Source organism: Mangifera indica, chromosome 14, assembly GCF_011075055.1.
Source record: "Mangifera indica cultivar Alphonso chromosome 14, CATAS_Mindica_2.1, whole genome shotgun sequence".
NCBI classification, from domain to species: Eukaryota; Viridiplantae; Streptophyta; class Magnoliopsida; order Sapindales; family Anacardiaceae; genus Mangifera; species Mangifera indica.
The window spans coordinates 13,048,071-13,062,990 of record NC_058150.1 but is presented as its reverse complement, the minus strand read 5'-3'; the positions used below and the strand labels follow the sequence as shown (position 1 = coordinate 13,062,990).

At 33.9% G+C, this 14,920-nt stretch overlaps 1 protein-coding gene across 4 annotated transcripts; it reads right to left on the bottom strand.

The window, feature by feature from the left end:
* Window positions 1-2,800: 2,800 nt before the first annotated feature.
* On the bottom strand, window positions 2,801-14,014 carry LOC123195393 (disease resistance protein At4g27190-like). Of its 4 annotated transcripts, XR_006497447.1 has the most exons (7): window positions 10,772-14,014; window positions 10,130-10,579; window positions 9,293-9,988; window positions 8,205-9,032; window positions 7,403-7,483; window positions 3,886-3,932; window positions 2,801-3,677 (listed from the first exon to the last, which is right to left on the bottom strand). XR_006497447.1 is itself a non-coding variant. In XM_044609067.1 (6 exons), exons 1-5 carry the CDS (start codon window positions 13,967-13,969, stop codon window positions 7,445-7,447), a joined length of 5,211 nt encoding a protein of 1,736 aa, XP_044465002.1. In that variant the 5' UTR covers window positions 13,970-14,014; the 3' UTR covers window positions 2,801-3,932; window positions 7,403-7,444. The 4 variants fall into 4 exon arrangements, 2 of the variants coding, with proteins under 2 accessions (XP_044465002.1, XP_044465003.1); XM_044609067.1 differs by having other exon boundaries at window positions 2,801-3,932; XR_006497448.1 differs by having other exon boundaries at window positions 2,801-3,932; window positions 7,403-7,489.
* Window positions 14,015-14,920: the final 906 nt, after the last annotated feature.

Genomic DNA, 14,920 nt, shown 5'->3' with positions numbered 1-14,920 from the left:
CACATCTTTGTAATAAAACTAATAAATATTAATAAAAATTCTACCTTGACCAGCCGAACTTTCATAGGCTCTACCAATCAGATCTAGGACATCTAGTCTACTAACGTTAGGAGTGTTTTTGCTATTTTCAAAACCTTGGGAGGGAATTGTAATATAACCTTTTTTTTATAAACCGGAGCACGCTTTTGAAAAACCCCGAGAACCCTTAACTATGGATCGGGCAAATCAGGAATAATTTTATTGTAGAATATTACGCGGAAATCATTCGAATCTTAGATATTTTGCGAATAATCTTCGACCCTTTAGGAGTTCTTTTATCTGTATTTTCTTAATTATACAATATATGTTAAAAATGATATGTATTTTAAGATAAATAAAAAATTGAGATAATATAATATGATGGTTATATTGTGCAATATGATATATCTTAATTTGTGTAAGTAATTTTACTATTCTCAATACACATTTTAAAAGAAGTGATAATATGAGAAGGGCACATTTATAAAATTTTAGAAAAGGTGTGATATCTTCTGAGACTATTTTCTGATAATTGAAATATTATTCAAATAGGTTTTTGTGATAATTAGGTTTTTTTTTTTTAAACACAATATCTATGAAGATGTCTGAATTATTCAAATATCTCCCAAGATACATACCTAGGGAGGTCTAGGAAAGTCAGCTAAAATTTTACATATAAGATATCAATATGAGATGTAAAATTCTATTTTTAGATTTCATTATTTTTTTATTGACCTTTTATATTTTTAATAATATTACGTGTATAATTTTTGTATATAAATAATGATGTATTATTATATGATTATATTGTTTTATCTTTAATTTTTAATTATCCAATTATTTAAGGACCTGTTATTATTTGTACATAAAGTTGTATAAAAAAATTATTCACGTAACACGAGTCTTATATTTTATTTCTTCAAAATTTGATTAACTGGAGAAAATATTTCTTGTTCAATCCACTACCATAATATAACCCTTCAACAACTAAAAAACACTTGACATAGAGAACAATGAAGTGTTTGATATGTCTGAATTAACTTTGAAATCTCTTCCACAACATAGGAGATCTTTGAAAGAAATCTGGTCTGGAATGTGGTCAAATGAAGCCGTTTTGGAGTATCACCTATAAGCCACTTAGTCAAGAAAGCGAGATGCACACGGGAACCACTGCCTGGTTAATAGGCGGAGGCTCCAATCTCCGGTGATAAGTATACATACATGTTATTCTTACAAATGAATGATATGATAATTTACTGGCAAACACATTCATTATAACGAACGAAGTTTGAAGATATTGATATAATATTCTCCCAATTGATTTGACCAAGACTCGGTGGCCAGTTTGGTCTGGGTGGCAGTCTAATGGCTATATGGTGGCTATTTTGCTTTGAGTGAACGGTCTAATTGCTCTAGTCATTAGACCACATGGAACCGCAGTTCAACTTAGTTAACTGCATCAATTCACAGTTGAAGTTGCAAATATTAAGGCTTGAAGTTTCATTTGTGGAACTGCATGAACGAGCTTCATTTGCTAGACATAGGCAGCACCATCAGACCACAAGTTTTACTTGTGGTATACTATAAAATATTTGTGTATTTAAACAGTGTTATTTTCTTAGTGTTAGTTGAATTGATTAGATCTGAAAAAACTAAAACTGGGCCTTCGACTGGGTCAAAGATTGGTCCGGTAATAGAGTTCATATGTTTAGAACAGAAAGTTGTTACTTTTTCGATTTATACAAAAAAATACTGAAACAATTTCTGCAGGTTATGTTTACAAGTTGAGGGCTCTTGGAACTGTCGGAAATTAATATTCAAAAGATTTGTCACAATGGATTCGAAAGAATAATTTTAGTGATGAAAAAGAGACTCCCTGACAAAAAAATAAGGCATGAGTGTGTGGGTTCGCACCCCTAAACAGTGAGAAAGGCAAATATTCCTCAAGTAAGACGAATTTGATTATGGCCACACATCTACCATTTGGTGAGATATTCAAGTTAATGGAATAGACACTTTGCCAAATTCAATGCGGAGTGCCTATACTAATTTGGTAACACATTAAATACAAAGTGATTGAATTGATCAAATAACATGTATTACAATGTAAAACGATAGTGACACTACAGTTGGGGGTCATTCTGGAGTCAATGTGATCATCAAGAGGTTGGAATCCATAGTCTATTGGAAAGGTATCTGGAAGGATGTACGTAACTATGTTAAGGGGTGTCAAGTTTGTCAAAGGAACAAATTAGAAAACACAACATCTCTTGGTCTGCTACAACCCTTACCAGTGCCTATAGGTGTGTTTGCTAATATCGTAATGGATTTTGTGGAAGGGCTATCTAGGTCATAGGGAGAATCAGCCATATTGGTGGTTGTGGATTGGGTAACCAAATACGGACACTTTGTTAGCCTTAGCCACCCCTTCTCAGTTGCAACTGTAGCTTAAGCATTCATGGACCATGTTTACAAGTTTCATGGAATGCCAAGTACCGTTACTAGTGATAAGGGATCTACCTTTGTGACTCGAGTATAGTAAGATATGTTTTGAATACAAGGGGTAAGAATTCAATTGTCCACTGCTTATCATCTTCAAACAGACGGTCAGATAGAAGTTGTGAATAAATGTATGGAGAACTATCTAAACTGAGAACTATCTAAACTGTATGACTAGAGATTTACTACATACATAGAATCAGTGGTTGTCACTGGTAGAATTTTGGTACAATACTTCGTACCATTCCAGCATTAACATGATGCCATTTGAAGCATTATATTGGTACAACTCCTCATCCACATTCCATACTTTCCAAATGATACAAAAACAGAGGCATTAGACACCTTCGTGAGGACAAGGGAAGTGACATTACAAATTCTAAGGCACCATCTCACAATAGCTTAGTAAAGGATAAAATTGATGGCAAATAAAAAAAGAATTGAAAGAAAATTCTAGAAAGGTGATTAGGTATATCTCAAATTATAGCCTTATTGGCAACTGTCGATATATAAGGGGAGTCACAAGCTTCAAGCCAAATATTTTGGACCTTTCCAGATACATGATACTATTGGTCTTGTAGCTTATAAGTTGAAGCTACCACCAAATTCAGAGATTCATGATGTTTTTCGTGTATCACTTTTTAAGCCTATTCTCAAATTCACGTTTCGCCAAATATTCCTAGCATGTTGGCTTCTCATGATTTAATTCCCATAGCAGTTCTTGATAGATGCATGGTGAAACAATGGAATGTCATAGCTGCTCAACTCCTTGTTCAATGGCAAGGGTTAGCACCATCAGAAACAACTTGGGAATATGCAAATGAGATAAGGTTGCAATTTCCATATTTTAGACTTGAGGGCAAGTCTGTCGAAAAGGGGAATACTAATATGCATTTAAGCCTTCAAAATAACGCATAAGAGTAGGAGTCAACATCATCTTTTGGAAAGGAAATATACAAAATATATATGAATAAGTATTATGTTGTAGCCAGTTGTCACCTTTTGATTGTTTTGGTTAGTGAAAACATATATAGACACAACAACACTGTAATAAACATTACTACGGAACAAACAATATTTTCCACCTGCTCCTTCTTATATCTGTGTTAACTTTCCTTTCTAGATTTTTCTTAATTCTGAGTCTCTACAATCTCAATCTCCTACAACGTATCAGAAATGAGCGTCAATGAACCAAGAACAACAAATTCACCAATTGATAATACAGTTCAAAGCACAATAACAAATTACTTCACTAACATTAACTTCAAACCCTAAGCTTTAAGTCTCAATTTATCAAATTCATAAATACTAAATGAAAATAAATAATAACCAATCCAGTCAAACAAGAGGGGAGGTGCATGAACTGACCAAGATTGTGGTTAAGAGGTGAAGAGAGAGCAATGGTGAAACCCTAGCTGCAAGTAAGAGAGACGACACAAGTAGACAAGTAGAGGCGTGAGAATAAGAACTAAGTATAAATTATAAAAGGCCAAAGGACTTTTTCCTAACCAAGCTTTGATACATTCCCAAAATCACACCAATGGAGTTTGAAAAACTCAAAGTCTTATCCATGGGCCAATTATTGTTAAAATTTTTTGTTTGAGACAGAGATAAAATCATTATTTTACTAATAATATTAAAAAAAAAAATTATTATATTTTCTCCCTAAGTTTTAAAACTAACACTTCACTTTTGCCTAAAGTTTTACAATTTTGAAAAATCACAATCCTCCCCAAACCTAAGGTTTTTTTTTTTTTTACACTCCGACCACCATCTTCAGTGCCAACGACCTCCCTTCTCCACCATAAAATGTTGGTCGACACATGATGAACTCCCTAAAATAGATCTCTTCATCTCCAACGAAGAGATCGGTCTCTTCATTGAGATGAAGAAATCATTATATGTCGACCAATGTTTTAAGGTGGAGAAAAGAGGTCATCGTCACTGGAGATGGTGATTGGAGGGGAGAAGAAAAAAAGCCTAGGTTTGAGGGAGGGGGGGGGGGGGAATGAGACTTTTCAAAGTTAGAAAACTTTAAATAGAGGTAAAGTTATTAGTTTTTAAAAATTAAGAGGAGAAAGATAATGAATTTTATATATTTTTAATATTATTAGTAAAATAACAATTTTACCTTTATCTTTAATAGAAAATTTTAACTACAGTTAGTTCATAAGTGAGACTTTGAATTTTTCAAATCCCGTGAATGTGACTTTGAAAACGTATCAAAACTTGAGTGAAAAGTAGTCATTTGGCTATTATAAAATACTCACAAGTTGGGTCATTTATTATTTTAATTAAATATAAAATGTATTTATATTAGAATCTAAAGTGTACTCATATATTATCATACTATTATGAGTATCATAATAATATTTTGACACTTAAAAGAACAGTAAAGAAATTATCTCTGGTAATAATAGACTTTTTTTATCTTCTATTACTTGTTATATTAAATAATTCTAATAATTAAAGATTGGAATATTCTTTTATTATCTTCCAGGGTAATTTCTCTCAACTCTCATTTTAGAAGGGTGGTAGTCAAAAAAAGAAAGTGGCATAGGTCATAAAGTTCAGTGTGTATCCACATAACTATATTATGCATCTATCAAAAACAAGAGTGAGTTGTACAAATCACATTAGCAAATTTATAGTGCGCTTTCAAAAATAAAGATGTGGGATGCGGGAAAACATTGAAAAAACTAAATCCTATCAAAATCTAAGAGTGGCATCATTTCAAGAACTTTTTAGGTGGCTTTACTGTAAAACAACGTGAAACTGACTGAAGGTTGAAGGTTCTGTTAGGACTTATTTATGTATATACCCGTTAAAACAAATAAACAGAAGGCACAAGAACAGGACACTTGTCCTTCAATTATAAATTAGAGCATATTATATAAAAAATGTTTAGATTATAAAAAAAAAGGGGGGGGGGGGGGGGGGGGGGGGGGGGGGGGTCAGCGGGACGGGGAGTACGGCTTGGGCAGTCTTTTTCGGTTGATTATAAGAGGTCTTCGACATCTTGAATGGTCAAATGGGAGGCTTCAGACTCTTTGAACTATCCGATTTATCTATGTAATCCTTCCTATTAGGAGTGTGTATAATTCGATTCAAACCATAAAACTAGACCGAACTGTTTAAAAATTACGGTTCAGTTTGGTTTGTAAAAAAAGGGGGGGATGAGAAAAAATATCAGGGTTTGGGCAGCCTAGGTCTTCGACACTTTGAATGGTCAAAAAATGGGAGGCTTCGAACTCCTTGAACCATCCGATTTATCTATGTAATCCTTTCTATTAAGAGTGTGCATAATTCGATTCAAACCATAAAACTGGACCGAACTGTTTGAAAATTATGGTTCAATTTGGTTTATAAAATGAATTGGTTCGAATTGATAAGTTTTTTAAAACGGTTTTTTGTTTGGGTTACAATTTAGGTAATTTTCAAATCGAACCAAACCGTTAACCGTAATTTTTTAAAATACATATATATATATAAATATATTTAATATAATTTTCAATAAACATGTGTACAACTTGTTTTTTCATATTTTTTTTATTATTTTCTTTACATGAAACTATATATATATATTTCATATTAATTTTATATATTTATATTATATTCAATGAATTTTATTAAATAATATATATTTGAATAATTTTAATATATTCAATCCATAATTCAAAACAGACTAATCATATTTTTTAATTTGGTTTAATCTGAAACTTAAAATGATTTGATTTGATTTGGTTTGCACATTTTTTAAAAGATTAGTTTGAAAAAGTTCTCAAACCGCATCAAACCCAATCATACACACTTTACTTACTATCAATAAAAAAATTTTTGTTTCATTTTATTTTGTTTTTTTATTGTGTTTTGGTGAATAAAGGATTGGAGCAGTAGATCTTGGCGGGGAAGACTGATCAATGTCCAATAGATTGTCGACGGCAGGTTATCGGAAAGTTGAAAAGTTATGTTCAAAGGTAAGATCCATGAGAATGAAAGGGAAGACGGCGACTGGAAAAGAGCCACCAAAGCAAGTAAAAAAAAAAAAAAAAAGAAAAAATGGGAGAAGGAGAAGAAAAGGCAATCACAAAAAAAGTCAAAATTTGAACAGGATGCGACGGTGAATTCGCGAAAAAAGTCGGCCGATTAGGGAAGAAAGTCAGGCAAAAACGTGGAGGAAGAAAAAATTCACAGAAAATGAGAAAAAGCAAAGAGAAGAAAGGAGGAAAGAGAAAAAAAATTTGCACACCCCTAAATTTCATACCAAAAATCTATGTGATGAATAATCTTTTAGCATAATCTGAGTAGTATATATACAAACTATTCATTAAAACTGAATTCACAATTATACATCTATTTCAATTCAAGACTTACAAATACTAGTATGTTTGAGACTTGTACACAACAACTATACGCATGTTTCAATTCAAGACTTATTTCTAGGTCTTAACACTCCTACTTTGGCTTAAACAGGTATCGTTGGCCACTCCATTCAACACCTTTTTAGACATTAGAACTCACCTTTTTATGATTTCAGAGAAACAAATCCAACTTAGATTTAGAAAGAATTGGACGACTACAATTTTCTAAAAGAAAAAAACCCTTATAGGAGATACTATATTTAAACAATAATACTTTACATACTAAAAATTAATATAAACACGGGTTTAAATATTGGCGTATGATTATGTGATTGAGTTATTTTAAATTAATAGATAAAATAACATTCAATTATTTTGAGTTAATGTATATAGAATTACTCTTACTCAAATAAGTATAACAATAGAATATATTATAACACCAATATTCATGGACAAAGTTAGACGGGATGAAAGAGGGTCATTTGCATATATAAAAGATCAATAAAATTCTATTTTTCACAAACCTGGCATCATTTATATTGCAGACACATCCAAGGGACAACCAATCAACTGCTTGCTCTGTGCATTAATTTCTCCAAGATTTCCTACAGCTAAAAAAGATAGAAGCCTTTGAGCTTAAGCAAAACCTTTCAGTAAAATATTTACTTGTAGTTAACATGTCTCTTCAATACAAGTACATTTGCACCGTTTTTTTATACCTAACTTAAAAAAATTGGAATAAATATATTCGTCTGAAACCAAGCTTTTTTTTTTTTTTCTGTTGTTAACGACCAAGATGCTGCTCTAAGCCTAAACACTAACCCAAAATCAAGGATAATTTTACCTCATTAATCCTAAAAATTAATAATATTACTCCATTTCTTAAACTCTATAGCAATCAAACTCTACAGCAATTGATAATTTTAACCCAATTCATTTGTAGTAAGTCCAAAGTCTTGTCATCCAGCAAAAATAGAGCACCAGGCCAATAACTTCCTAGATAATATTAACACTTGCATAAAGGAAGACTTAGACTAAGAATATTGACGAATCTCTTCAATAAGGATGAATTAAAGCATATCCAGAGAAATTATTTGTCAAGGATTTTCATCCCTCTAGTTTCAAAAGAAATATGAATCATAATGCTCTGCAAACTACATGAAGAAGAACTTAAACTTTGGAAGTTTCGACATCCTATAACCATAGCAATTCAAGGTGAACTATGAATAAACAATAGGGAAAAGAACTAGATATTGTCGAAGTTGCTCTAAAGTTCAAAAATAAATGAAAAAAACAGAGGAGTTAGCTCAGCAAATCAATACGTACCATTTTCTTATGCAACTGTCGTATGGTTGTATTAAGATCACCGTCCCAATGCCACACATCCGCTGCCCAACTCTGTTGTACGGCTTGTAGGTTTGGTGTGCTCAAAACTCCATTTGAGAAAAAAGTCATATTGGGACATTCTATTACAAATACTTCTTCTAATAATGGGAATATGAAAGAATTATTCCCAGAGCAAAAGCTTCTAAGACTTTCTAAACCAAAAAGTGTTAAGCTCTTCAATTTGCAAAAGTTTATCTCGACTTCTTCTATCACATATCCCTCATTTGCTACTACTTCTATAAGCAATTCACATCCACCAATCTTCATTTCTTTGAGTTGCACTAGGGTTTTGGCTGTTGAGAGGGCTACTAAGTTCTTCAATTTTTTGCAAAACCACACTTCCAGAACTGTTAAATTGTGGAAAGATGTCGATGATGGCACTAAATAATTCAAATTATGGCACCACCATACATCAAGAATGAAAAGATTCTGAAGTAATGTGCTAAGTTTTGACTCTTGTTTCCACATCCATTTTAGATTGGAAAGTTCAAACAACCTTATTTCTTTAATCTGTGTCAATATCCTGGCTTGTCCATCTTGTTCATCTACCTCTTCATGTGAGAATATCTCTTTGTATGAACCATGACTTAGGATGAGCTTTTCTAGATTGTGAAATCTTTGAAAGGCATGAAATGGAAAAACATCTGATTCATCTCTAACAACAAAAAGTACTTCAACTCCACGAAACAGGTGTTCTGGAAATGCCCCTTGCCATATCATTGCAACGACTTTTCCACCTAGTTTCAATTCCTCCAAATTTGGGAAGACCTAGTAACAAATAAACAAGAAAAAGTTGAAGTTAATCCTGTCGACCCCAACTATTAACACGATTTCAAGCTGCAGCAATCAATTCATCTTTTAAAAGACCTTCAAAAAAATGAGAAAGATACTGCCTGATTGAAGTTGATATACTATTTTAGATTACTTAATGTGGCAATTAAAAGAAAATTATTCTTTTGACAGAGATAGAGGTTCCCATCACATATCAATTTAGTGATTTAATGAACAAAAAGTAAAGGGGCTATTACCTTTTCAACCAAGAAGAGGGGTTGTTTTGCTGGTACATCAAGCTGGTTGCGGAGAAATTTTGAAGTGAATATCTCCACATTATCACAATCAAACACCTCCAACTTTTTTAATGTAATCCATTCTGATGTATGTGTTCCAGGATAGAAACATCTGAGTTGTGGAAGCATTGAGAATTTGAGAAATGTTATCCGTGGAAAGACAAACCTAGCAGTTGATTCTCCGCTTTCTTCTTTTGAAACAATCTCCTTCACTCCACAATTAACCATCTCAAGCTCTTCAAGTTCAAAAAGGCTCTTGGCAATGGAGGTTGGAAAAAGATTTTCTAGATTCTGACATTCAAAAACTTTCACTAACCGGAGCTTTGGAAAGGAAAGCTTCACTTGGGACTCCGTTTTCCATATTTGCCTCACTTTTGGTAGACTATGAATATACAGTTCTTTTAACTGAGCTTGAATATTTGGCCTCGGGAGATCAAATATCTCCACTAATGAAGCACAAGCAGAAACAGTTAGTGTTTCTAACTGCCAGAACCTTTCAAACATATTTGAAGGAAAAATAGACAACAGCTTATCACAGTTCTTGATTTCGATTAGTTTTAGTTTTTGAAAAGAATGCCCAAGGAGTTGGTAGTTCCATATCACCTTCAAGTTATCCATGCCAGAAATTACCATTTCATCTAAGCTAGGTAATGCAACCTGTAAGTTTCACACTATAGAGTAACTAAATAATTTTAATATGCACGGAAGTAATTGAAAGCTCTTATGCAGATAAATTAATATCTAGAAGATCATAAGACCAGTAAAATGACAAGTTGTTGATAATTTAATATCATGTACCTTTTCGGTGAAGAAAGGTTGAATCTCCTCTGAGCCGGTGTTTATGTTTGTCAGGATGAATGACGTGAATTGAGGGCATTGCTTTATCTCCACGCGTTTCAAGGATGGAAATTCAATGCAATTTCCTGAGCAAAATCTTCCAAGTTTTTCAAGATCTTTTATCACCAGGCACTCTAAAGAAGGGAAGATTTTTAACTTCCATTCTTCACTGAACTCTTCCATGAAGATTATCTCTTCCAGAATTTCACAATTGCATATTTCAAGGTGTTGAAGCTTCACAAAGCATTGTAATATAGAAGACGAAAAAATATAGTTCAATTTACCACATCCTTGCAAGATTAAATGTGTTAAATTTTGAATGGAAGAAAACTTTGATGGAAGTTGATTATGCCAAATCTTTTGAATATTAATGTCAACCAGTTCCAGTACCTGCAACATGGGAAACAAAACCTGCAGAAAGTTGTTTGTTTCAATAATTTTGTGTAAATCTAACAAGTAATAACTTTTTATCATGAACGTATGGCATCCCTAAGGCTTACATTTCTGTTGCTTTTCCCTAAGCAATTTATATTTGTTAATAAATGGAGCAGAAGAAAATTGAATAAAAAAGAAAAAAAAAGAAAAAGCTTCGGATTAACTTGCCGTTTCACTGACAAGTGGCACGTTTGAGTCAACCAAATCCTCCAAAACTTCACTGAACAATATCACTTTCAAGCAAGAGCTTCTGAGTTTTGGAAGTGATTTCAAAGTCAAGGAGCGTATCTGACCAAATTCAATCTCATTCACCACTTCATTGATTTCAATGTTTTCTTCACAGTCATCAACATAAATATCTGCAACTGTTTCAGGAAAAAATAGATGTTCCACATTATTGCATTCATTAAATTCCAGTGTTTGAAGTCGTGGAAGCCCTCTGGCAATAGAAAATGAAAAGACATTATTTAACTTATCACACTTTTCCACCTTTATGATTTTTAAATTGCAAAACGACTCTTTAGTGAATCGACCTTTAAACATCATCTCCAGGTTCATCAAATTGTGAAGAAACATTGACTCCAATTTGGGAAAAGCATGACCAGGTTCACGGTCCGTTGGGTCAACAATACATTGCAAGGAGGAATTATTCTGAATATGGAGATGCTTCAATTGTGAAAAACCCTCACCATCTAATTGATAAAGAACGTTACCGACACCCAACAATTCATCCAAGTATAGTTCTGCAATTCCATATAATTGCCTGGTAATCCCACGCTTCGGAAAAATGCTGGTATCGGCCTTGAGTTTCAATGTTCTTAAAGTTCCATACTCACTGAACCAGTCCCACACGTCACCTATGAATATCCTATATCTTCTCAACTTAGAAACAAGATCTCTTGGTAGAATATTGGCATCTTTAACACATATTTCTAAAGATGTCAATTCAGCCAAATGCTTCAACTCATTAAGGCTAGCATTTCTTCCTTCCATACTGAGCCCTTCAACTTCCCATCGAAGAAAGCTATTACTCATATACAATTCTTCTAAGCGAGATAAACTTGATATAACATTTGGTGAAATAACTTCTAGTTTGGAACAACCACTCATATCTAACATCCTCAACTGAGTCAACTGACCTATATCTTTAGGCAAAAACTTAATATCAGAATGTGATAAGCTGAGGATTTCAAGGTTCTTCAAGTCTCCAATACCAGCTACATTTCCCAGTATGCACTGATCCAAACACAATGTCCGAAGGTTTACTAAGATACAAAGTGAGAAAGGTAACGGTGATAAGTGCATTTTAGTCAAGTTTAGAACAGTGAGTTGTGTCATTCCAGTGAAAAAACTGTCTGGAATTTTCATAATTGAATTTTGAGCAAGAAGATAGAAAAAACTGAGTTGTGGACATTCCAAACCTTCAGGAAGCTCTGCCATATTAATGTCCCATATGAGGATTGCCTGGCATTTTCTAAGTGCACCCTTATCTAGCCGATCTATAGCCCCATTTCTCAGTGTAAACGCATGTTGATCTCTAGATGCAATTGTTATGGCAACAAGTAGAACAATATCATGAATAGAAAACCATTCATTGGAATGAGCATCTAGTAACAAACAACAGCATTTGAGTTCATGAATCAATGTATATACTCTATTTCGTGCTTCTTCCACACTAGAAATTTCTTTAAATAAACCCAAACCCATTCCATATTTTAACAGTCCCATGATGGAAATATCACCAGAATACTTCATTAGACTACAAAGCAAAAAAGTTGACTTGAGTTCCTCACCTTTCAAAAGATTATAACTCAACTCTATACTTGAGTAAACTTCCGCAAGTATCCCACTGAAGTTATTCAATAACGGCTGTCCCAAACTTCGCAATGTATTGCGCCATGTAGCTATGTCCTTGCTTCTCAATGCAGTTGCAACTGAAGAAACGGCAAGAGGCAAGCCTCCAGATGCCTTGGCTATGTTAAATGCTAAGGGCTGCAACTCCAGGTTTTCAGCAGAATCACCTGCTATTTTCTTAAAGAGATCAAAATTTTCTTCTTCATCTAAAACATCAACAAAAAAATTCCGCTGAGAACCTATTTGGCTTAATACATCACCATCTCTTGATGTTAGCAGTACTTTACACATCTTATGATCATCTCCCACAGGAACTCCAACTCTCCTCAAATTAAAACTTGTCCAGATATCATCTAATATTACAAGAACGGTCTTCTCTAGCTTCAATCGATCAAATAGCCTGATTGCTCTTCCAATTTCATCCTCCTGACGGAACATCAGACCCAGATGATCTGCAATGTCTCCTTGAATCTTTTTTATGTTTGGTCTTGAAGTTACCTCTGCAAAAATCACAACATCAAAGAGCTTATCTCTCTCGGCTCGAGCTGCTAATTGCTTCACTAACACAGTCTTGCCAATGCCACCCATTCCATACACCCCAACTATGTTGATATTAGGATCCTCTAATGTGTTGTGCAGACCCTGCAAAGTGGGCATTCTTGATCCAAAATTCTCGTAAACTTTGGTAGAAGTAAGCCATACGTTGGGTGGAATGATAGTGTAAGAAACTCTATCGAACACTTCTCCCCGGAGTTCAGCAACAGCCTTCAGTTGCCTCACTGCTTTGTTGCCGAGATTGTAACGGGCTTTCAGACGAGGATACAACCCGATGAAAAATCGGCCATTTTCTTTCTGCTTAAAGGCTTCAAAAGTCCTTCTTGTATCATCAACAAGCTCTCCAACACTCATCATCCACTTCGAAACATCTTCATAAATCGATTCTCCGTTTCTTCTAGAAACCTCTATCAAACGCTGCACACGCTCCCTGTCATCCATCAGCTTCTCAACTTCAGTAACAAGTTTTTCATAGTATCTCTTGTAGTTCCGCAAAGAAATAAAGGGATTTTGGCTTGAAGTAACCAAGCTGGAAATGTCCTCTGGAATGGTACGGGAGGAGATTTCATGGAATTTTTCTCCTTTAGACAGGAGTAAAACCATAGCCTTAACTTCGTTAGCTGCTTTCTTGGTAAGCTGATCGCGGGTTCCCAAATTAGGACACAAACCCCGGAAACATCTCTTCTTTCCATACTGTTCATATAAAAAAGTCATATGTGCCTTAGCGATGAGCTTGTCGACATTAATCATCCACTCTTGAACGTCGTTATCAATCTCTTCTCCATTTCTTCTAGCAACCTCAATCTTCTGCAGCACACGCTGTTTGACAAGGGTAAGTTTCTCAACTTGTGCCTTGAGATTCTCAAACTCGGTGTTGTAGTTGTGCAAATAACTAGACTGATTCCTGATCCAATCAGTGCGGGATAGGAGAGCGGTAGCAGAATCCGATTCCCGCATTTTTAACCACAAAAGTAATAAAACTAGACTGTTATGCTGAAATGATAAAAACTATTTGGATGTGGACACAGATGATGCAGAAGCAGAGGGTAAAATAGACATTTCAGAATGAAAACGAAAACCCATTTCGGAAAATTTATTTATTTATTTATTTATTTTTGGAGGTAGCTGATAATTAAAGATATAGTAGAGAAGATGATGTCTCCACAATCAGAAAGTCTTACATCCAGCTTAGAAGAAAATAATTGAGGGCAACTTCCTGGAAATTGGCTAATTCATATACCCTTCAGGTTTGAAGGGCAATTGACAGTCTTTGAGTTTGGGGGTAATTTTTATTTAAATAAAAATTACGCTCAAATTGAGGGCAACTTTGTTGGACAATGAGCATTGTCCGAATTTGGACGAGGCTCATTGTCTTTTACTGGACAATGGAGCATAGTTGAAATCTCTAGATGATGAAACGCCATTTAGGTCGAGCAACAAAGTGTTGTCTAAGAACGATACTCGTAATCCTCTAAAAGATGATGTCTTTGTCTGTTGTAGGGTCGATATTCGTCAAAATAAGTGGCTAGATTTCAGGTTTGGTATTCTATGGAGAAAAGTGAATTTTTTAAAACTTAATTCTAAAGAAAAATTGTTAATTTTTCAAATTATGAAAGGGAAATGAAATATAATTTTAATTATTTTAATATTATTAATAAAATGATTATTTTACTCTTTAACCTTAATAAAAAATTTATGGATATATCTTAATAAACTAAAATTTAAATAAATATTTAAATTTTTTATCTGTTATATATTTATCATCTCACTGAAACTTGAATGGTAAAAAGTCCTTTGGCTCGTAAATATATTTCAGTAATCCTATTACTAAATGCAACAATTGACCCTAAAATTAGTAGAAGTGGTAGAGCTGCAGACCTGAATTTGAATTGTATTAGCTGTGAAACA